General features: G+C 45.4%; 1 protein-coding gene and 1 pseudogene across 1 annotated transcript; one reads left to right on the plus strand and one right to left on the minus strand.

Annotated features, from left to right (window-relative positions):
• Positions 1–273: 273 nt before the first annotated feature.
• LOC114765180 (methyltransferase-like protein 25) lies at positions 274–12,669 on the minus strand (annotated as a pseudogene).
• Positions 12,670–12,762: 93 nt separating this feature from the next.
• Positions 12,763–14,289, plus strand: LOC114765181 (thyroid transcription factor 1-associated protein 26 homolog). Its single transcript, XM_028955266.1, has 3 exons — positions 12,763–13,171; positions 13,761–14,049; positions 14,127–14,289. Exons 1-3 carry the CDS (start codon positions 12,883–12,885, stop codon positions 14,287–14,289), a joined length of 741 nt encoding a protein of 246 aa, XP_028811099.1. The 5' UTR covers positions 12,763–12,882.
• The last annotated feature ends 1,615 nt before the right edge of the window (positions 14,290–15,904 follow it).

Here is a 15,904-nt window from a genome sequence, read left to right on the forward strand (position 1 = left end):
GACGGCAGCGACAACCGGCAGCACTCGGGCTGGAAATGAAGGAGCAAACATCTTGAAGCACTCACGTGCATCCAGACAGGTTCGGGAGGAGCGCTGCAACCCGCTCTCACGCTCCCAGGGGCTGTTGATGTGACCGATGAAGGCGATGATGGTGGGAGAGGAAATTGTGTTGATTTCAGGTTCTCCTCTTTGCTCCTTCCAAGCATTTCTTTTTAAATATTCAGGTCAGTTTGAGGTTGTAATGACCGTTTTTAAAAAAAATTATTTCATCCATCACTGCAAACACTGGGTTAGGGATACAGGTAATTAAAATGAAAGGTTATTAGGGGTCAGAGTTAGTGGAACCATCCTGGGGAGGAAGTCCCTTCTAGAAAGACACACAAGAGATGTTCCCACAACCTCCGGAAGTCGGGACCACAGTTTAATGTCCTATCCAGAGGACACCACAGTGTCTCTATCTTTCTACTGGATGGCGTTATTAGAAATAAAGCGAACGCGCATGCAAATGAGACAGAACAGGAAGGCGAAGAGAAAGATTGAGGTGCGCCGGGGATGGCTCAGTCATAACAGGTCAACCGAAAGTGAATGTTTAATTGATATGACAGTGGGCGTGTGTCCTGTTCTGCCGCTCTGCTTGGGTCCACGCACGTAATCATGAACACTTAGACAATTAGGACACTCGGAGCCATTGACTGTGACAACGCTGCTTTTCATTTGCATACCGACCAAGAGGCAGCAGCTGACTGATGTCGTCTTTCTCATTCACTTTTATTCATAAGCCCCTCACACAGTAACTGTTGACAATAGTTTATTCATGTGCACATTCATCAGAAGCATAATTAGAAAAAATATACAGGACATTGACCTGGTTTGAAACATGTGCTTTAATTAAAAAACTTGCCGTTGGTTTCGTGGTGTCTCGTGGTGTCTTCACGCCGACAATGGCGTAACATCGCGGCGACGTCAGGGGATCAAACAGCTGCACCAGTGCGCTGTAGGACACGTTATCCTGCAAAAATTCATGAATGCAATTTTATTATCGGCATAACACCTTTTTTTACAGCAAATTTCTAATTCAACAATAAAGTATACTTGTTCACCATGCCGGTACTTTTGGCAGTGGGGTCAGACGTATTTAGTTCCACAATGGCCTTTAAAACGCCAAATGCAATGATGAGTGGAAAAAGCTCAGATTTCTCCTTCCGCACCAGGTATATCACTTTCTGGGGGCTGACCTACCCCCCAAAAACACACCCTTTCAAGCTGGGATAGGGGTGAAGCATGGTGATACGAGGAGAAGAAACACACGGGAGCTACAGTGCAGGAGCGAAGGGGGTCTCATGATACCTGGCCGCTGTGTGAACCCTGTATAGGGCCCTTGTCTGAGAAACCTAAAGCCAGTGTTTGCTATGTATGATCACATAAAAAAAAAAAAAAAAAAAGCTAGTGTTTTTTTGAGGTGAATTTTAAATCTCTCATAAATGGCCACATGGCCTGTCAGCACTTTTGAGGGCTGAGAGGGTTTGGTTGAAAGTGTGGTGGTCGTTATGGAAATAGAGATGGAAACTTTAAACTCTGGGGATCGTGAAGTGGGCAGACTGGTGTTGAGTCGTGGCCTAAAATCAACCTCACCGAAATATCCCAGAATTCAATAAAACTGGTAGATATGACAACATATGGGGCCTGCCCGCCCAAGGTTCAAATGACAATAGCAGACCATGTTCTCATTTATATGTTTAAATGTTACACGTAAATGAAATATTCTTTAACTGTATAGTGGGGCTGTGTTCAATTCAATTATAATTGACTGTGTAACAGTCTGTATTTACTGTGAATGTCTTGTATGACTTATTTCATGATATAATGATGAATGAAATAAGATCCACCAAACCTCTCGATTTTTTTACACGCTTACCTGCTCTTTCAAGAAGCACAGGCGATCTAGCAGAATGAAACCCTCAATGCAGGGTGCCAGGGTCACCTTGAGCTGGGTGCATAAAAACAGCAGCCACAGTCCATGTTTGATCCATCATGAACATCAGAATCACAGTAGTTGCACTGGGCATGTACGCCCCACAGCCATCAGAAAAACAACTGATGAAAAGCTAAATAAAAAAAGAAAAAAAAAGAAAAAACAGAGCACTCACCAAGTTTAAAAGCCACCATCTCAGACATCCTGGGCTGAAAGTGGTCATGATAAGCCTGTATGACGTCATCAGAAAGCTAAAACAGAGATGTCCATATTTAAAAAAAAACACCTTATGAAGAAAAAGGGAGAGACACCTGCTGGTGCCTCGGGTGATAAAGAAACCCGAGAGGGTAAAAAGACCCCTATTTTAATCCATCATGCGACCAGCTACTGGGTAGAAAGATGAGCCCAGTTCAAAATACCTTTTCAGCTACAGTATGAGAGGTACAGGTCTGAGCTGCTTTTCAGGGGAGTCCCTTTGGAATTTATGCCACCGAGTGCAAGCAAACAGGATTTCTTGCAGACAAAGGTAGCAGCATTTCTTTAAAACTCGTATTCAGTTACAATCCTACGGTGGACGTGAAAGCATAAATAAAAAAATGATCCGAATTCTAAGAAAGCAAAATAAAGAAACTGTAGAACAAGATGGACAAATCTCAAGGTGTAAGAAGGTGTAGTGAGAAAGAAACATAAATCATTGAATGTCAAATTTTAAATAAAAAAATTATTATAATTTTTTTCTCAATTTTGTCCTCTTTGAGATGTTTTTGGGTTAATCTTTTAAATGATTTTCTTTTAGGTGGGGTGTAATTCCCTTTTAAATTACTTTAGTTTGTTTTGGACTTTGAATGTTAGTGGGTTTATTCATTTATTTGCCTTTGTCCAGGTTTGATTTATTTCTGATATTATTTTGTAGCTCGTGGTGTGGCTGTTTTTCATGCACCAACCTTTGACTCGTCCAGGTCCAGCCTCCTGAGAGCTCGTCTAATGTAGTCCACAAACGTCGAGGCCTTAGCGTACACATTCCCCACCCGCTTCTCACTGCCAAAGACCAGCAGAAGCCCACTCAGAACTCAAGAAGATGGAATTAATCCCTCAGAGCTCATGCAGGCGCAACTGATCAGGCTTAGAAATGCTTCAATCAAACCTAAACGTTCGTTTCCAGTTCTTCATTTATTAGCCCTGACAAAATAATGACGTTTGAAGAGCACCGAAGGATTGAGTGTCCTGTCTGTTTCCTCGCCTCAATGCATTATTTGATTTTCTGGACTGGTGTAGCATAACCACACTCTGCAAGATCTTGTGGACTCCAGCTCACCATCCAAAGTCAGACGCCTAGATGTTTCCTCTCATGGTTAAGAGAAGGCAGGGAGGTGCTACCACACTCTGGAGGGATAATGCTGCAGGATTCGTTTAGTCAAGATAGCGGAGCTGGACGCTCCATGCTGAAGGGGAAACAGTCACGGTGAGTTGACTCTTCAGCTTGTCATCGTGCGTGAGTCATGAAAAACGACCCTGCCCTGGCCCTCAGGATGTGCGTACGGCCTGTAATGCCCCTGTTTTTACCTAGTTTGTGTGGATGTGTGTGTTTTTTCCACCGTTGAAATGGAAAGACTGAATTCACTGGCCGTCATGTGCTAGTGCGCCAGGCTGCTCAGTGAAAAGCGCTGTATAGAATGGGCATTATGTGATGTGGACTACTTCACGACAGTTTACACACTCGTCACATTGGAGAACGTCACCTCTATAGGCGTCAAAGTGGTCCTGGAGGATGACATGCAGAACTGCCCGGTAGAACAGAGATTCCATTGGAAGCTGCAAAAGAAAAAAGGGACAATCAAGTGCAAGATATACAAGTTTGACGTTTTGGGGGATATTTCTGCAGTGCTGTAGAGATATAAATATATATAATATTTTATTTATTTAGTTTACATAGTCACATATAATCAATTATATTTTCAATATATATTTTTTTTGTATAGTTTTTTTTTTATTTTCCTTATCTTGTACTGTCTACTTTCTACCACAACTATGCAAAATTTCCCACTTGTGGGACAAATAAAGAATTAATTCTCTTATCTTATCTAAGACGCTGTGTGTGGGGAGGTGTTCTCTAAAGGTTCACCAATCAGATGCCCACCAATGGGGTATCAGGAGCAGAGAAAGAGACAGACGCTGCTACACCTAGGCGTGCCCATGTGTTAAGTCTTAAAAACATATGAAAATCTGTCCTTTTATATCCGCGGTTCTCAGAATTAAAGAGGCCTCTTCTTGCATCAGTACTGTTTCTCCCAGCTTGCCTGGTCAACATTGCACAAGCCCTAAAAGGGGTCCTTAGATCTGGGGGTTACTGGGTTTATGGTTGTGTGTCAGGGCAGTGCAGAGGTGTGTTAAAAACAAACTCTCACACAACACACAACACACTGACAGGTTTTTTCCACGACCCACGCTGCACTCAAAAACTACCCAAATGAATAAACATAAAAGATAACTGCACTGATGTGTTCTCTCCGCTAGAGTTGTTTAAGATAGATACAGTTTAGCCTTAATGGAATAAATATTCATAATCCGGGTCACTTTAAGGCTATTTTGAAATTGCAGCACATTTGGCCAGCAGATTATCAGATGCAGAGGGAACAAAGGTATCGTATCCTCAAGCCGGCTTCAAATGCAGTTCCTACGAGGACATACGCTGCAGCGTGAAACAATTCTATTGGCAGTGCAGGACACTCACCCCACCACCTACTGTGACTCGCTCCAAAGCCTTAAAGAGAAAAAAGGGACATTTTAAAGAGAAACAGGTCTTTAACCTCAAAAAGAATGTAATACAGACATAAAGGGAAAAATATGTACTGTTCCTGCAGTCTGACTGAAATGTGCATTTTGGACTCGCTTAATAAGTGAGCAAGACGTTTTTGGCCCGATTCTCTATATAATTATAGTGAATGAGAGGACATTTCAGAAAAAAAAATTCTGTATATAAATTATAAAAGGGAGCGCAATTTGATCTGTTTGTTTCGATGCATTTAGCCTTTACCGCCTCATCACAGTTTTTGAGTTTGAAAGGGAGCGAGAGGTTCCAGTTTCACGTTAAAACTGCAATACCAACTTTAGCCAATAGATGCCATCGCAGATGATGAGATCGTAAACATCCCTTAAATTGTTGTTTAGAGCTTTACAACTGATTTAGTCAGCCTTCTGTTTCACATAGGCTGGAAATTTAGCTTACATACGTCACGGGGGGGGGGGGCAAGTTGCTGAAAATGCCCGCATTGATGCAAACCATGCATTGCTACAAATGCAATAAGATGCATTAAGATGAACACACTGCTGAATTAAGTTAAAAGGTGTGCTCACCAGGCATGCGGACATCCTGGCATTTCTGCCACAGAAAGTGTTCTGGTCCTTCAGGTACCCGACTCATGGGGAAGCCACACACCCATTACCCCCCTCTGTAGAGGAAGCAGGATAAAGATAAGTGGGTCACCCACTGCGTAAATGATGCCGAGAGCTTCTGCAGGCACATAACCAGGCATTAGCGGGACTGAAGACATAGCAGTCAGTCAACAGGGGGCTTGAAACTCCCAGAACCTAAAATCAAAGTGATGGTACTAATCCCTTGTAAAGTACAGAGCCAGGGGATAAACAGTGAAACTGCGAAAAAGGCCGTCTGAAGTCACATTTCAAAGACGTGTTTAAAGCTCACGCCTTCATTTCTTCATGTTTAGGACTCCAAGCCTGTTGAACACATGGCTCCCTGAGACCGAGCGGCGTGTCAGAAAGGGCGGAAAAGCTAGCGTTTCACATGGACTGCCGTGATAATCCAATTCTGCATGCGAACACACCCAGTCCCGGCTACTTCGCACCCGCGTTGCTCCGCCGCATACGAGGCTGCTGCTTCCATTCTGGCTCCAGCTGCGTCCACATGGCTGCTCGACCCCCCAACTCAGGGCCGTGTGGACTTTTACAAATTTTCATATTGAACGACACAAAATGGCAAAAGGTTAATGTACCGGTACATTGAAGCTCCCCATTGTCCCTGATGAGACAGATAGTTTTACATCTTTAAGAGCAGAGCAAGCGCCAGTCATTGGAAATATATTTATGCTGTTGTCAGTGTTGCTGCAGCTTTAAGGAAGCCAAACGTAAGACTTTTTAAGAGCTTTTTTTTTGAGGCCACTTTCATCAAATTTAAGACCATGTTTTTCTCGGCAGGCACTGTGGAGGCCACATGCACTCCTAGAATACAATATTAATTGTATTTTCTCTTAAGTAATATATTATTATTTGATATATTAACTTTCCTTCCATATTTATGTTATTTTTTTTGTCAATGTTAACAGACTTATATTACCTGTGCTGCTGCAGGCCACATTTTCAGGCTTTCTAATGCCCATTTGCAGGGAGGAAGTGTGCTCCCATTTGCGAGGTACGAAAAGTCTTGCGAATTTAAGGATCCGAGGAAACCCCGTGTCGAGAGCAAGAAACAACAATTGGTGGCCGATCTTGTGCTCCCTGCACGACAGACACTCCCACCCTCGAGCGCACGTGGGAGCGTACGGCAAGCAAAGCGCAGCCGTGTTAGCAGACATCCCTGAATAATAATTCCACCAGAGAATCTTGTTGAGCCACAAGAGGGAGCGTGAGCATAGAACGTACATCCAGCGCTTTCCACAACATGCACAACCCATAAGTGCTGCCTGAAAAAAAATTCAATATTCAAAAATGAATAGTTTTGTATTGCAATTTTCCCCTGTATTTTTTCTTTCAATTGGTCCACCTGTAATAATATGACAGACTGGACTTTTTTTACTTTTTACTTGAATTTTTCTCAAACGGACACTTCCTCTAGATCCATTCGGCCATGTTCTAGGACTGTAGTGTCCATGCTTTAGCGTTTCTCTCAGTTCGATCACACACTCGCTTCCTTTATCGATGTCATCAACTCTGTGTGACTGAAGCAGGGTCAGGACACACTGGCTCTCCGAATTCTGAGGGCCTGGGGCTCGAGGCCGGAGGGTGACACAGATGGTTTCAGTCAGAGCTCTGATGTCGTCATCGCGCCGCGCTCTCGAGGCCACGATTGCTTCAAGAGACTATCGCAGGTCTTGGCATTGACAAGAACAGGCTTTGGCTGATCCAAAACACACGCTCGACTGTCATCATTCCAGAGGCTTTAATCCCATTTTATATGTAGCCCTGTGTGCGTATGTGACACACAGTGAGAAACACAGCAGACGGGAGAACAAAAGGACTAGAGGGAGAGAAAAACGGTTCTTCTGAGACTTGAGGCCCGAATCCTGAGCCTTTGGCTCTTTCCCCTGAACGATGTAACGTCTGTCCGTATCGTCCGAGAATCTGCGAAGAGCAAAAGCGCAGCATCGCTTTGTTATGCTGCGTCGGAAAAGTAGACGCTGACATAACAACTTGACCGCAGGAATTATGGGGTCGAAAATATCATATTTTTAGAATCGTAAAATGCTATCCTCTAACAATAAATCTGCGCAACGACTTTAGCAGCATCTGGAGCTAGCACAGGCCCCACTGACGGATGGTATTTCTATTGCCTGTCCGACTTAATCTACTGGGCTCTTTTGAGCAATTGTGCTACTTCACTTATCCAGCAAATGAACAGAAATCTGTCCCCTGGGTCGGAAAAAAGAGAAAGTGACAAACGAGACTCAGCGAGGGTGACAGAATTATGGCACGTATCAAACAGCGGGGACGGAGACGCTTCGACAAAAGAACGGTGGGGCCCGTAACATCGGCGGAGAGGTCTTTGGCTTGTGCCCCGAGTCTCCTCGTATGATGAGAAGCATATGCACCTCTGGGATGGCTGGCTGAGAGATTTTTTTTTTTTTTTTTTTTAAAGGGAGAGGATATGTCGATGCTGTCAGGCCCAACTAAGCATTTCCGCGCATTGGACTAGGCGTGGATTCGCAGAACACCTACTGCCGCTACCCGAAGCCCACGCTGCAACTCAAGTGAGGGCAGCAGCCTTACGCTCGGATATAAGACCACCACCAGTCGTGGGTTCAACTTCCCCCGTACAAACACTGTGTCGTGAACAAGGCCTTGCCTTTTCCTGGTCCGACATTCGCACCATCTGTATTTACAGCAATAACCAGAAAAAATGAGAGCACTTTATTAGAAACTGAAATGGAGATTAGATGACAGCATACTGTATGAGATCTATTGTTGTTGGGAGATATGAATGGCTATTTATCAACTGTCAATTGACTAACTAATAAATTAAACATTTTGCAAATAGTTAATTGACTTAGTCTGTGTAATCAGTCAACATTAGTCACGATTAATTCCTAACAGTAAACAGATTATGATTAATCGTGATTCGTACAACTTGTTATATAAAACTCAAAGCGGTTCGAGAGATGTGTGTTTAAGTTACCACGTCTGGACGGGTCGGGACACCTCAGTCAGAAGATGGTAGCAGCATCCCACGCTGCAGACGGCTTGCAGCTCCCGTTTGGCTGCGAACATCCGCAGGGTGCTGGGGGCCAAGTCTCCGCATGTGTGCAGGCCAACCATGACCGCATCCTGAGTTGGACAAAGCATGACCATCATGTACATGTGACCTGTCAGCACTCGGACATCACGGGCATTCGACAGCCAAAAGTGTTACAAGCAAACAACTCTATAATCGTTCACGTCAGTAATGTGCCAGTGTGATCTGGTGTGTTATCAAGATCATTTGTTATTGACATAATCCTTAAATCGGTGTCAAGATAATATGATGGTGATAAAACTCACACAACACTTTGATTTATTAGTAATTAGTAAAACAATCCAGTACAACACAGAAATATCTGAAAAAAAGTTGGGTCTGTACAGTCAATCCTTGGTGGATATGAAGGGCTGAATGATTACCTATATTAAAATGCATTTATGTTTTGCGAAAAACAAATGACCCCCCCATGCATAATTTGATATTTTATGTTTATTGTCATACTATATTATCGATATCACAAACGGATAAATTACAGTATATTGGGGGAAAATGTTGATATATTATTGATACTATAAAGTGCATAAGAATTTTTCCACCCCAGTCCATTTAAGATCATCTACAGTACAGGTCAAAAGTTTGGATACACTTTCTCATTCAATGTGTTGTCTTTATTTTCAATGGTAGATTCTCACTGAAGGCATCAAAACTATGAATGAACACATGTGGAGTTACGTACTTAACAAAAAGTGGCAAAGTGGCAACAAGTGCTTAACACCTCTGGGAACTCCTTCAAGACTGTTGGAAACCATTTCAGGTGACGACCTCTTGAAGCTCATGGAGAGAATGCCAAGAGTGTGCAAAGCAGAAATCCAAGCAAAGAAACTAGAATATAAAACATGTTTTCGCTTATTTCACCTTTTTTTGTTAAGTACATAACTCCACATGTGCTCATTCATAGTTTTGATGCCTTCAGTGAGAATCTACCAACGTAAATGGTCATGAAAATACAGAAAACACATTGAATGAGAAGGTGTGTCCAAACTTTTGGCCTGTACTGTATATGGTGGAGCCAGAAATGAAGCCTGGTCTCATGCTACACAACAATGTTGCTGAAGGTTCTGGACAGGCTGCAACTCTCCAGGTTGCTCACCTCCAGCTCTGGGATGATATCTCCGAGCTCTGTTTCCGCCGTGACGTAGGAGGTCAGAGTGGAGAAGAGGCTGCTGTCCCGACTGTCTGCCCCACTCCTGGCCTTCCTCTTCAGGTTCTCCCTCTTCCTCCTCTCCTTCTCCTCCTGCTCAGCTCATTGGGAGGAATGCGGGGGGAGACTGTCTCCACCACATCCAGAGACAGGGGCGCTGAAGAAGAGATCAGCTGTGTCCTGGTCCAGAGACCCATCTCTGGTTCCAACAGGCTCCTTCAGAGGAATCCTCACCTCATCTCCCACCACACCATTCACATTAATGTCTTTCTGAGGAGCACATTTGCTGTCATCCTCCTCCTCGTTCAACCCTGGCTGGGATGAGTTGGCTCCTTCACTCGTCTCCTGGTGTTTCCTGGCTGCCTTGCTGTGTGTCTGATAGGCCTTGGAGAATTTCTTCAGCTTGCGGTTCCTCTCCTGAGCTCCATGGGTGTTGGTGCTGGAGGAGTCGACGCCGAACACCTGCAGGCCGTAGCGCATGGAGAGGTAGGAGCACAGGTAGCCCTTTCCGGAGCCCACATCTATCACCTGCAGACAGGGAAAGCGAGGGAATAAATGGAGGATTAAAAAAAAAAAAAAAAAAGAGATATGCACAACCTTCTCTTCCAAATGACCTGTTTTAGTTTGCAGCGTTTGGCCAATCTGGCCACCACCTCAGACATCGCTTGAACCTCATGGGACTTTTTGCAGTTCATAAACTCATCGGGCTCCAGCGTACCTGAAATCACACAGCATAACTATTCAAAAATAGGGAAAAAAAAAAGCTCAGACAGATCATAAAGATCAGTAATTTGATATGTTCGGGTCATTTTATGCGTCATGTCTGAAGATGTTCACCTGCATCCTGGGGGGGCTTGTCTGACTCTGAGAAAACGTGCAGCACCTCTGCGCGAGGGACGCAGACCCCCAGGCCGGGGAGAGCGTTGGCTTTAGCTGCCTGAAGAAACGCTCCCACATCCACCAATTTGCCGTTGGCGCGGCTGAAGCCAAAGTTGCTTTGCTCATTTCCTTCAATAAAAGTGGACAAAATGACAACGGCATTAATTTGAGTGTCACAGTCGTGGCCAAAGGTTTTGAGAATGACACAAGTACTGGTTTTCACAAAGGTTGCTGCTTCCGTTTTTTACTATACCAATTTGCATATATATATATATATATATATATACACACACACACCACACCCCCTCAACACACACACCACACCACACCAGACCAGATTGAATTGCAAAGTTCCTCTTTCCATGAAAATGAACTTAATCCCCAAAAAAAAAAAAAAAACATTACCACTGCATTTCTGCCCTGCCACAAAATGACCTTCTGAGATCCTCATGAACACAAGCGTTGACCAGCACAAGGCTGGAGATCATTCTGTCTGCTGATTGAGTTAGAATAGCAGACTGTGGGTGCTTTAAAAGGACGGTGATGCTTGAAATCATCGTTCTTCCTCTGTTAACCATGGTTACCTGCAAGGAAACACACGTCCAGTTCACAGGCGAGGATATTGCTGCTACTAAGATTCCACCTCAATCAAACATTTATCAGATCATCAAAAACTTCAAGGAGAGAGGTTCACGTGTTGTGAAAAAGGCCTCAGGGCGCCCAAGAAAGTCCAGCGAGCGCCAGGGACCGTCAGCTGCAGGATTGGGGGCCACCAGTGCAGAACCTGCTCAGGAACGGCAGCAGGCAGGTGTGAGGGCATCTGCTCGCACAGTAAGGTGAAGACATTTGGAGGATGGCCTGGTGTCAAGAAGGGTGGCAAAGAAGCCACTTCTCAACAAGAAAAACATCAAGGATAGGCTGATATTCTGCAAAAATGTACAGGGATTGTTCTACTGAGGAAAAAAGTCATTTTCTCTGATGAAGCCCCTTTCCGATTGCTTGGGGCATCTGGAAAAATATATTGTCCAGAGAAGAAAAGTTGAGCGCTACCTTCAGCCCGGTCTCGTGCCAACTGTAAAGCATCCTGAGACCATTCATGTGTTGGGCTGCTTCTTCATCTTCACAATTTTGCCTCAGAACACAGCCATGAACACAGAATGGTACTAAAACATCCTCTGAAAGCAACTTTCTCAACCACCCAAAACAGTCTGGTGAAGAACAAGGCGTTTTTCCAGCATGATGGAGCACCGTGCCAGAAGACCAAAGTGAGAACTAAGTGGCTCAGGGAACAAAACATTGAAATTTTGGGTCCATGTCCAGGAAACTCCCCGGAACTTAATGCAACTGAGAGCTTGTGGTCAATCCTCAAGAGGCAGGTGGACAAACACAAACCCCACAAATTCTGACAAACTCCAATAACTGATTACAAACGAACGGGTCGCCATCAGTCAGGATTTGGCCCAGAAGTTGATTGACAGCGTGCCAGTCATGAAAAAAAAGGGCCAACACTGCAAATATTGTTTCTTTGCATAAACCTGATTTAACTGTGGATAAAAATATTTGAAAATGCTTGTAATTATACTTCAAATCCGCCACAGAAGCAGATGACAAAAACAGCAGGGCAGTGGTGGCCTAGCAGTTAAGGAAGCGGCCCTGTAATCAGAAGGTTGCTGGTTCAAATCCCGATCCGCCAAGGTGCCACTGAGGTGCCACTGAGCAAAGCACCGTCCCCACACACTGCTCCCCGGGCGCCTGTCATGGCTGCCCACTGCTCACTCAGGGTGATGGGTTAAATGCAGAGCACAAATTTCACTGTGTGCACCGGGTGCTGTGCATCACATGTGACAATCACTACACTTTTAAAAACGCTGAAGCAGCAAACCGGTATTTGTGTCGTTCTGAAAACTCCTGGCCGCGACTGTATACCGACCGACCGACCGACTCGACTTGCCATCTGGCGCCACCACGTGTGCGTGTCCGGGGTACACGCGCGCCGTCACCTCCTCCGGACGCACGGCGACGAACTCGTCCCACACGTCCCGTGCGTAAAAGTCCACCGTGTGCGCGTTGGAGATCCGGAGCGCGACATCGAGGAATCGTTTCACTTCGTCTATTTTCCTCCGTAGGGTGTCCACGGACATTTCCGCCATGGTGTCCGTAGTAAAAAAAAAAAAAAAAGATTAATTAATAAATAACGCGGTGAAGGGGACCGTCGAGAACCGTCTACCGTATCCAGGCGTGAATAGACGATCGAGGTCGATCAAAGCGATCGGTCGTTAACGCGAGGGCATTCGGCGAGCACGACCGACACGGGTGCAGCCGTGCTTCAGATCCCGCGGGTACGTCGACCCTGCAACGCTGCAAATGGCGGGGACGCGGCGCGATCGCTCTTCGCTCTTCGCTCCATTAACGCTGCCTGGCGCGGCGCGGGCGTCGTCATCAAAACGCGACGAGAACCGTCGGCCCTCCACGCTTGCGCTCGGACGGAATAATATTTCCGCCGCTACAATGGCGCCGATAGACCCGAACGCGAACAACAAGGGCCGGGCGAGGGGTGCGGGCTTTAAAAAGAGCCACAAAGGTCCGCCGGGCGCGGGGAAGAAGAGGAAGTGGGTTCCGGAAAATAAAGCGTTCGACGGCAGCCTGCAGGAGGGTGAGTGACGGATTCGTTTCGCAACGTCGTCCGGGTCTCCCTTTAAGAAGCAGTTCGAAAACCCACTTGTTCAAAAAGTATTTCAGACAAATCTAACACTTGCACATGCACATACACGCTGCACAAAATAAATTAAAAATAGTTTATCTTTTTTTTTCTTCGTCCAGCACTTAACAATTTCCGAGCATGTTCTTTTTCTGACAAGTTGGGCCTTATCAGGGCTCTAAAGTGAAAGTAAAGTGATTGTCACACGTGATACACAGCAGCACAGCACACAGTGCACACAGTGAAATTTGTCCTCTGCATTTAACCCATCACCCTGAGTGAGCGGTGGGCAGCCATGACAGGCGCCCGGGGAGCAGTGTGTGGGGACGGTGCTTTGCTCAGTGGCACCTCAGTGGTAACTTGGCAGATCGGGATTCGAACCAGCAACCTTCTGATTACGGGGCCGCTTCCTTAACCGCTAGGCCACCACTACCATTTTGTTAACTCAAAATCTATAGAAATCGAACGAGAATTGCTGGTGTCTTCCTCCTGTAAGTTGCTTTGGATCAAAGCGTCTGTAAAGTAAAGTCTTCTGTCCACGCAGGCCAGGGCTTCGCCTTCAAGAGGAAGCAGAAGGTGCGACATGAGTACAACAAAATCCTCCGCGGCCAGAGGAAGGGGCGGCGCGGCGTGGCGCCCACGCAGACGGGCGGGTATCCTGAGCACCTGAAGCACCTCTACCTGGCGGAGGAGGAGAAGCTGCAACACGAGGAGCAGGCCAACAGGCTGAGGCGCCTGAGAGGCCGAACGGCGGAGCGCGGAGATGGTCCCGTCGGCTCTGACGTCACCGGCACGGAGACAAACGCGGACGAAGCCACGCCGAAGGAGGACAGGTGACGCGCAACGCCTCCGTGTCCATTTCTGCTTCGTACGGTGGCCGATAGCCGATGAATGGCTGTGCTCTTCCTAGACCCCCGCTTATCAAAAAGAAAATGAAGACGTCGTCGTACACCAGGACGAAACAGGAGTATTCGAGGAGGCAGGAAGAACGGGAGCGAAAGAGAGAGGTGAGGCAGGATAACGCTGATGGAAGTAGCCCACTGAGTAACCAGGTTCAAGTCACTCAACCCTGAGGTCAGGGTTCTTACGGTCATTTCGCCCTGCTCCAGAGTGCCTTACAGTCAGTAGTGACAGGCGCAGTCCCCCCTGGAGACCCTCAACCCTGAGGTCAGGGTTCCTACGGTCATTAGAAACCATTTACAGCATTTACCACATGCCCTTCTCTAGAGCACCTTACAGTCAGAAGTGACTGGGACAGTCCCCCCCCAGGAGACACTCAGGAGGTAAAGTGGGGTTGAACCTGAGACTTTGTGGTCTTTGGTTCATAGGCGAGTGTCTTACCCACTAGGCTACTACCGTTTTTCAGGTCTTGGAAAAATTTTGGAAAAGTCAACACGGGGAGGGGTTAAATGCAGAGACCACATTTCACTGCATGCACTGTGTTACATGTGACAACTAATCACTTTCACTTTTTTTCACTAACTTAAATTTCTGACTGAAATATGGCAAATGAATATATGTACATGGTTTCATAAGACTGCACAAGAAACATGTTTTCTATGTTTACAACTAGACCAGGTCTATATAGTATCTTTGCTGGCTTTATGTAGTGAACCACGTGCATGGTATTGTGTGTAGAGTACGGCTGCTCTGATTCAAGATTGGTTAACAGTATACTGTGTATTGAAATAATGTTTCACACAGACCCCTGATAGTGCATAGTCATAAAATAAAGAAAAATGTGTAGTACAGGCCAAAAGTCTGGACACACCTTCTCAGTCAATGTGTTTTCTTTATTTTCATGACCATTTACGTTGATAGATTCTCACTGGAGGCATCAAAACTATGAATGAACACGTGGAGACCTGGCCTCCACAGTCATCGGACCTGAACCCAATCCAGATGGTTTGGGGTGAGCTGGACCAACAAGTGCTAAACACCTCTGGGAACTCCTTCAAGACTGTTGGTCATCGAGAGAATGCCAAGAGTGTGTAAAGCAGTAATTAGAGCAAAGAAACTAGAATATAAAACATGTTTTCAGTTATTTCACCTTTTTTTTTGTTAAGTACAGAACTCCACATGTGTTCATTCATAGTTTTGATGCCTTCAGTGAGAATCTACCAACATAAATGGTCATAAAGATAAAGAAAACACGTTGTATGAGAATTTTTTGTCAGTACTGTATATGTATATACACACTTAACTATACTAAGTAAAAGCTAAATACTGTACAGATCTCCATAAAAGAAACGATAAGATCATATTTGCCCACACATTTACCTACCCTTTTAGTCTAGCACTCACAAAGCATGCTAATACAGTCAATTTGGCCTGCCTCCACTGCCACAATAAGTCTAAGTGAAGTGATTGTCACATGTGATGCACAGCACACGATGCACACAGTGAAATTTGTCCTCTGCATTTAACCCATCACCCTGAGTGAACAGTGGGCAGCCATGACAGGCGCCCAGGGAGCAGTGTGTGGGGACGGTGCTTTGCTTGGCAGATCAGGATTCGAACCGGCAACCTTCTGATTATGGGGTCGATCCCTTAACTGCTAGGCCACCACTGCCCCACAATAAAGTCAGGCTGTGAACGTTAAAAAAATTCCAAAAGCTGATCGCCGAGATGAATTTCATCACGATCATTGAGCGAGATTGTATAATTGACCTGCAGTGGTGGTAATGA

This window comes from Denticeps clupeoides, chromosome 15, assembly GCF_900700375.1.
Source record: "Denticeps clupeoides chromosome 15, fDenClu1.1, whole genome shotgun sequence".
Taxonomy (NCBI): domain Eukaryota; kingdom Metazoa; phylum Chordata; class Actinopteri; order Clupeiformes; family Denticipitidae; genus Denticeps; species Denticeps clupeoides.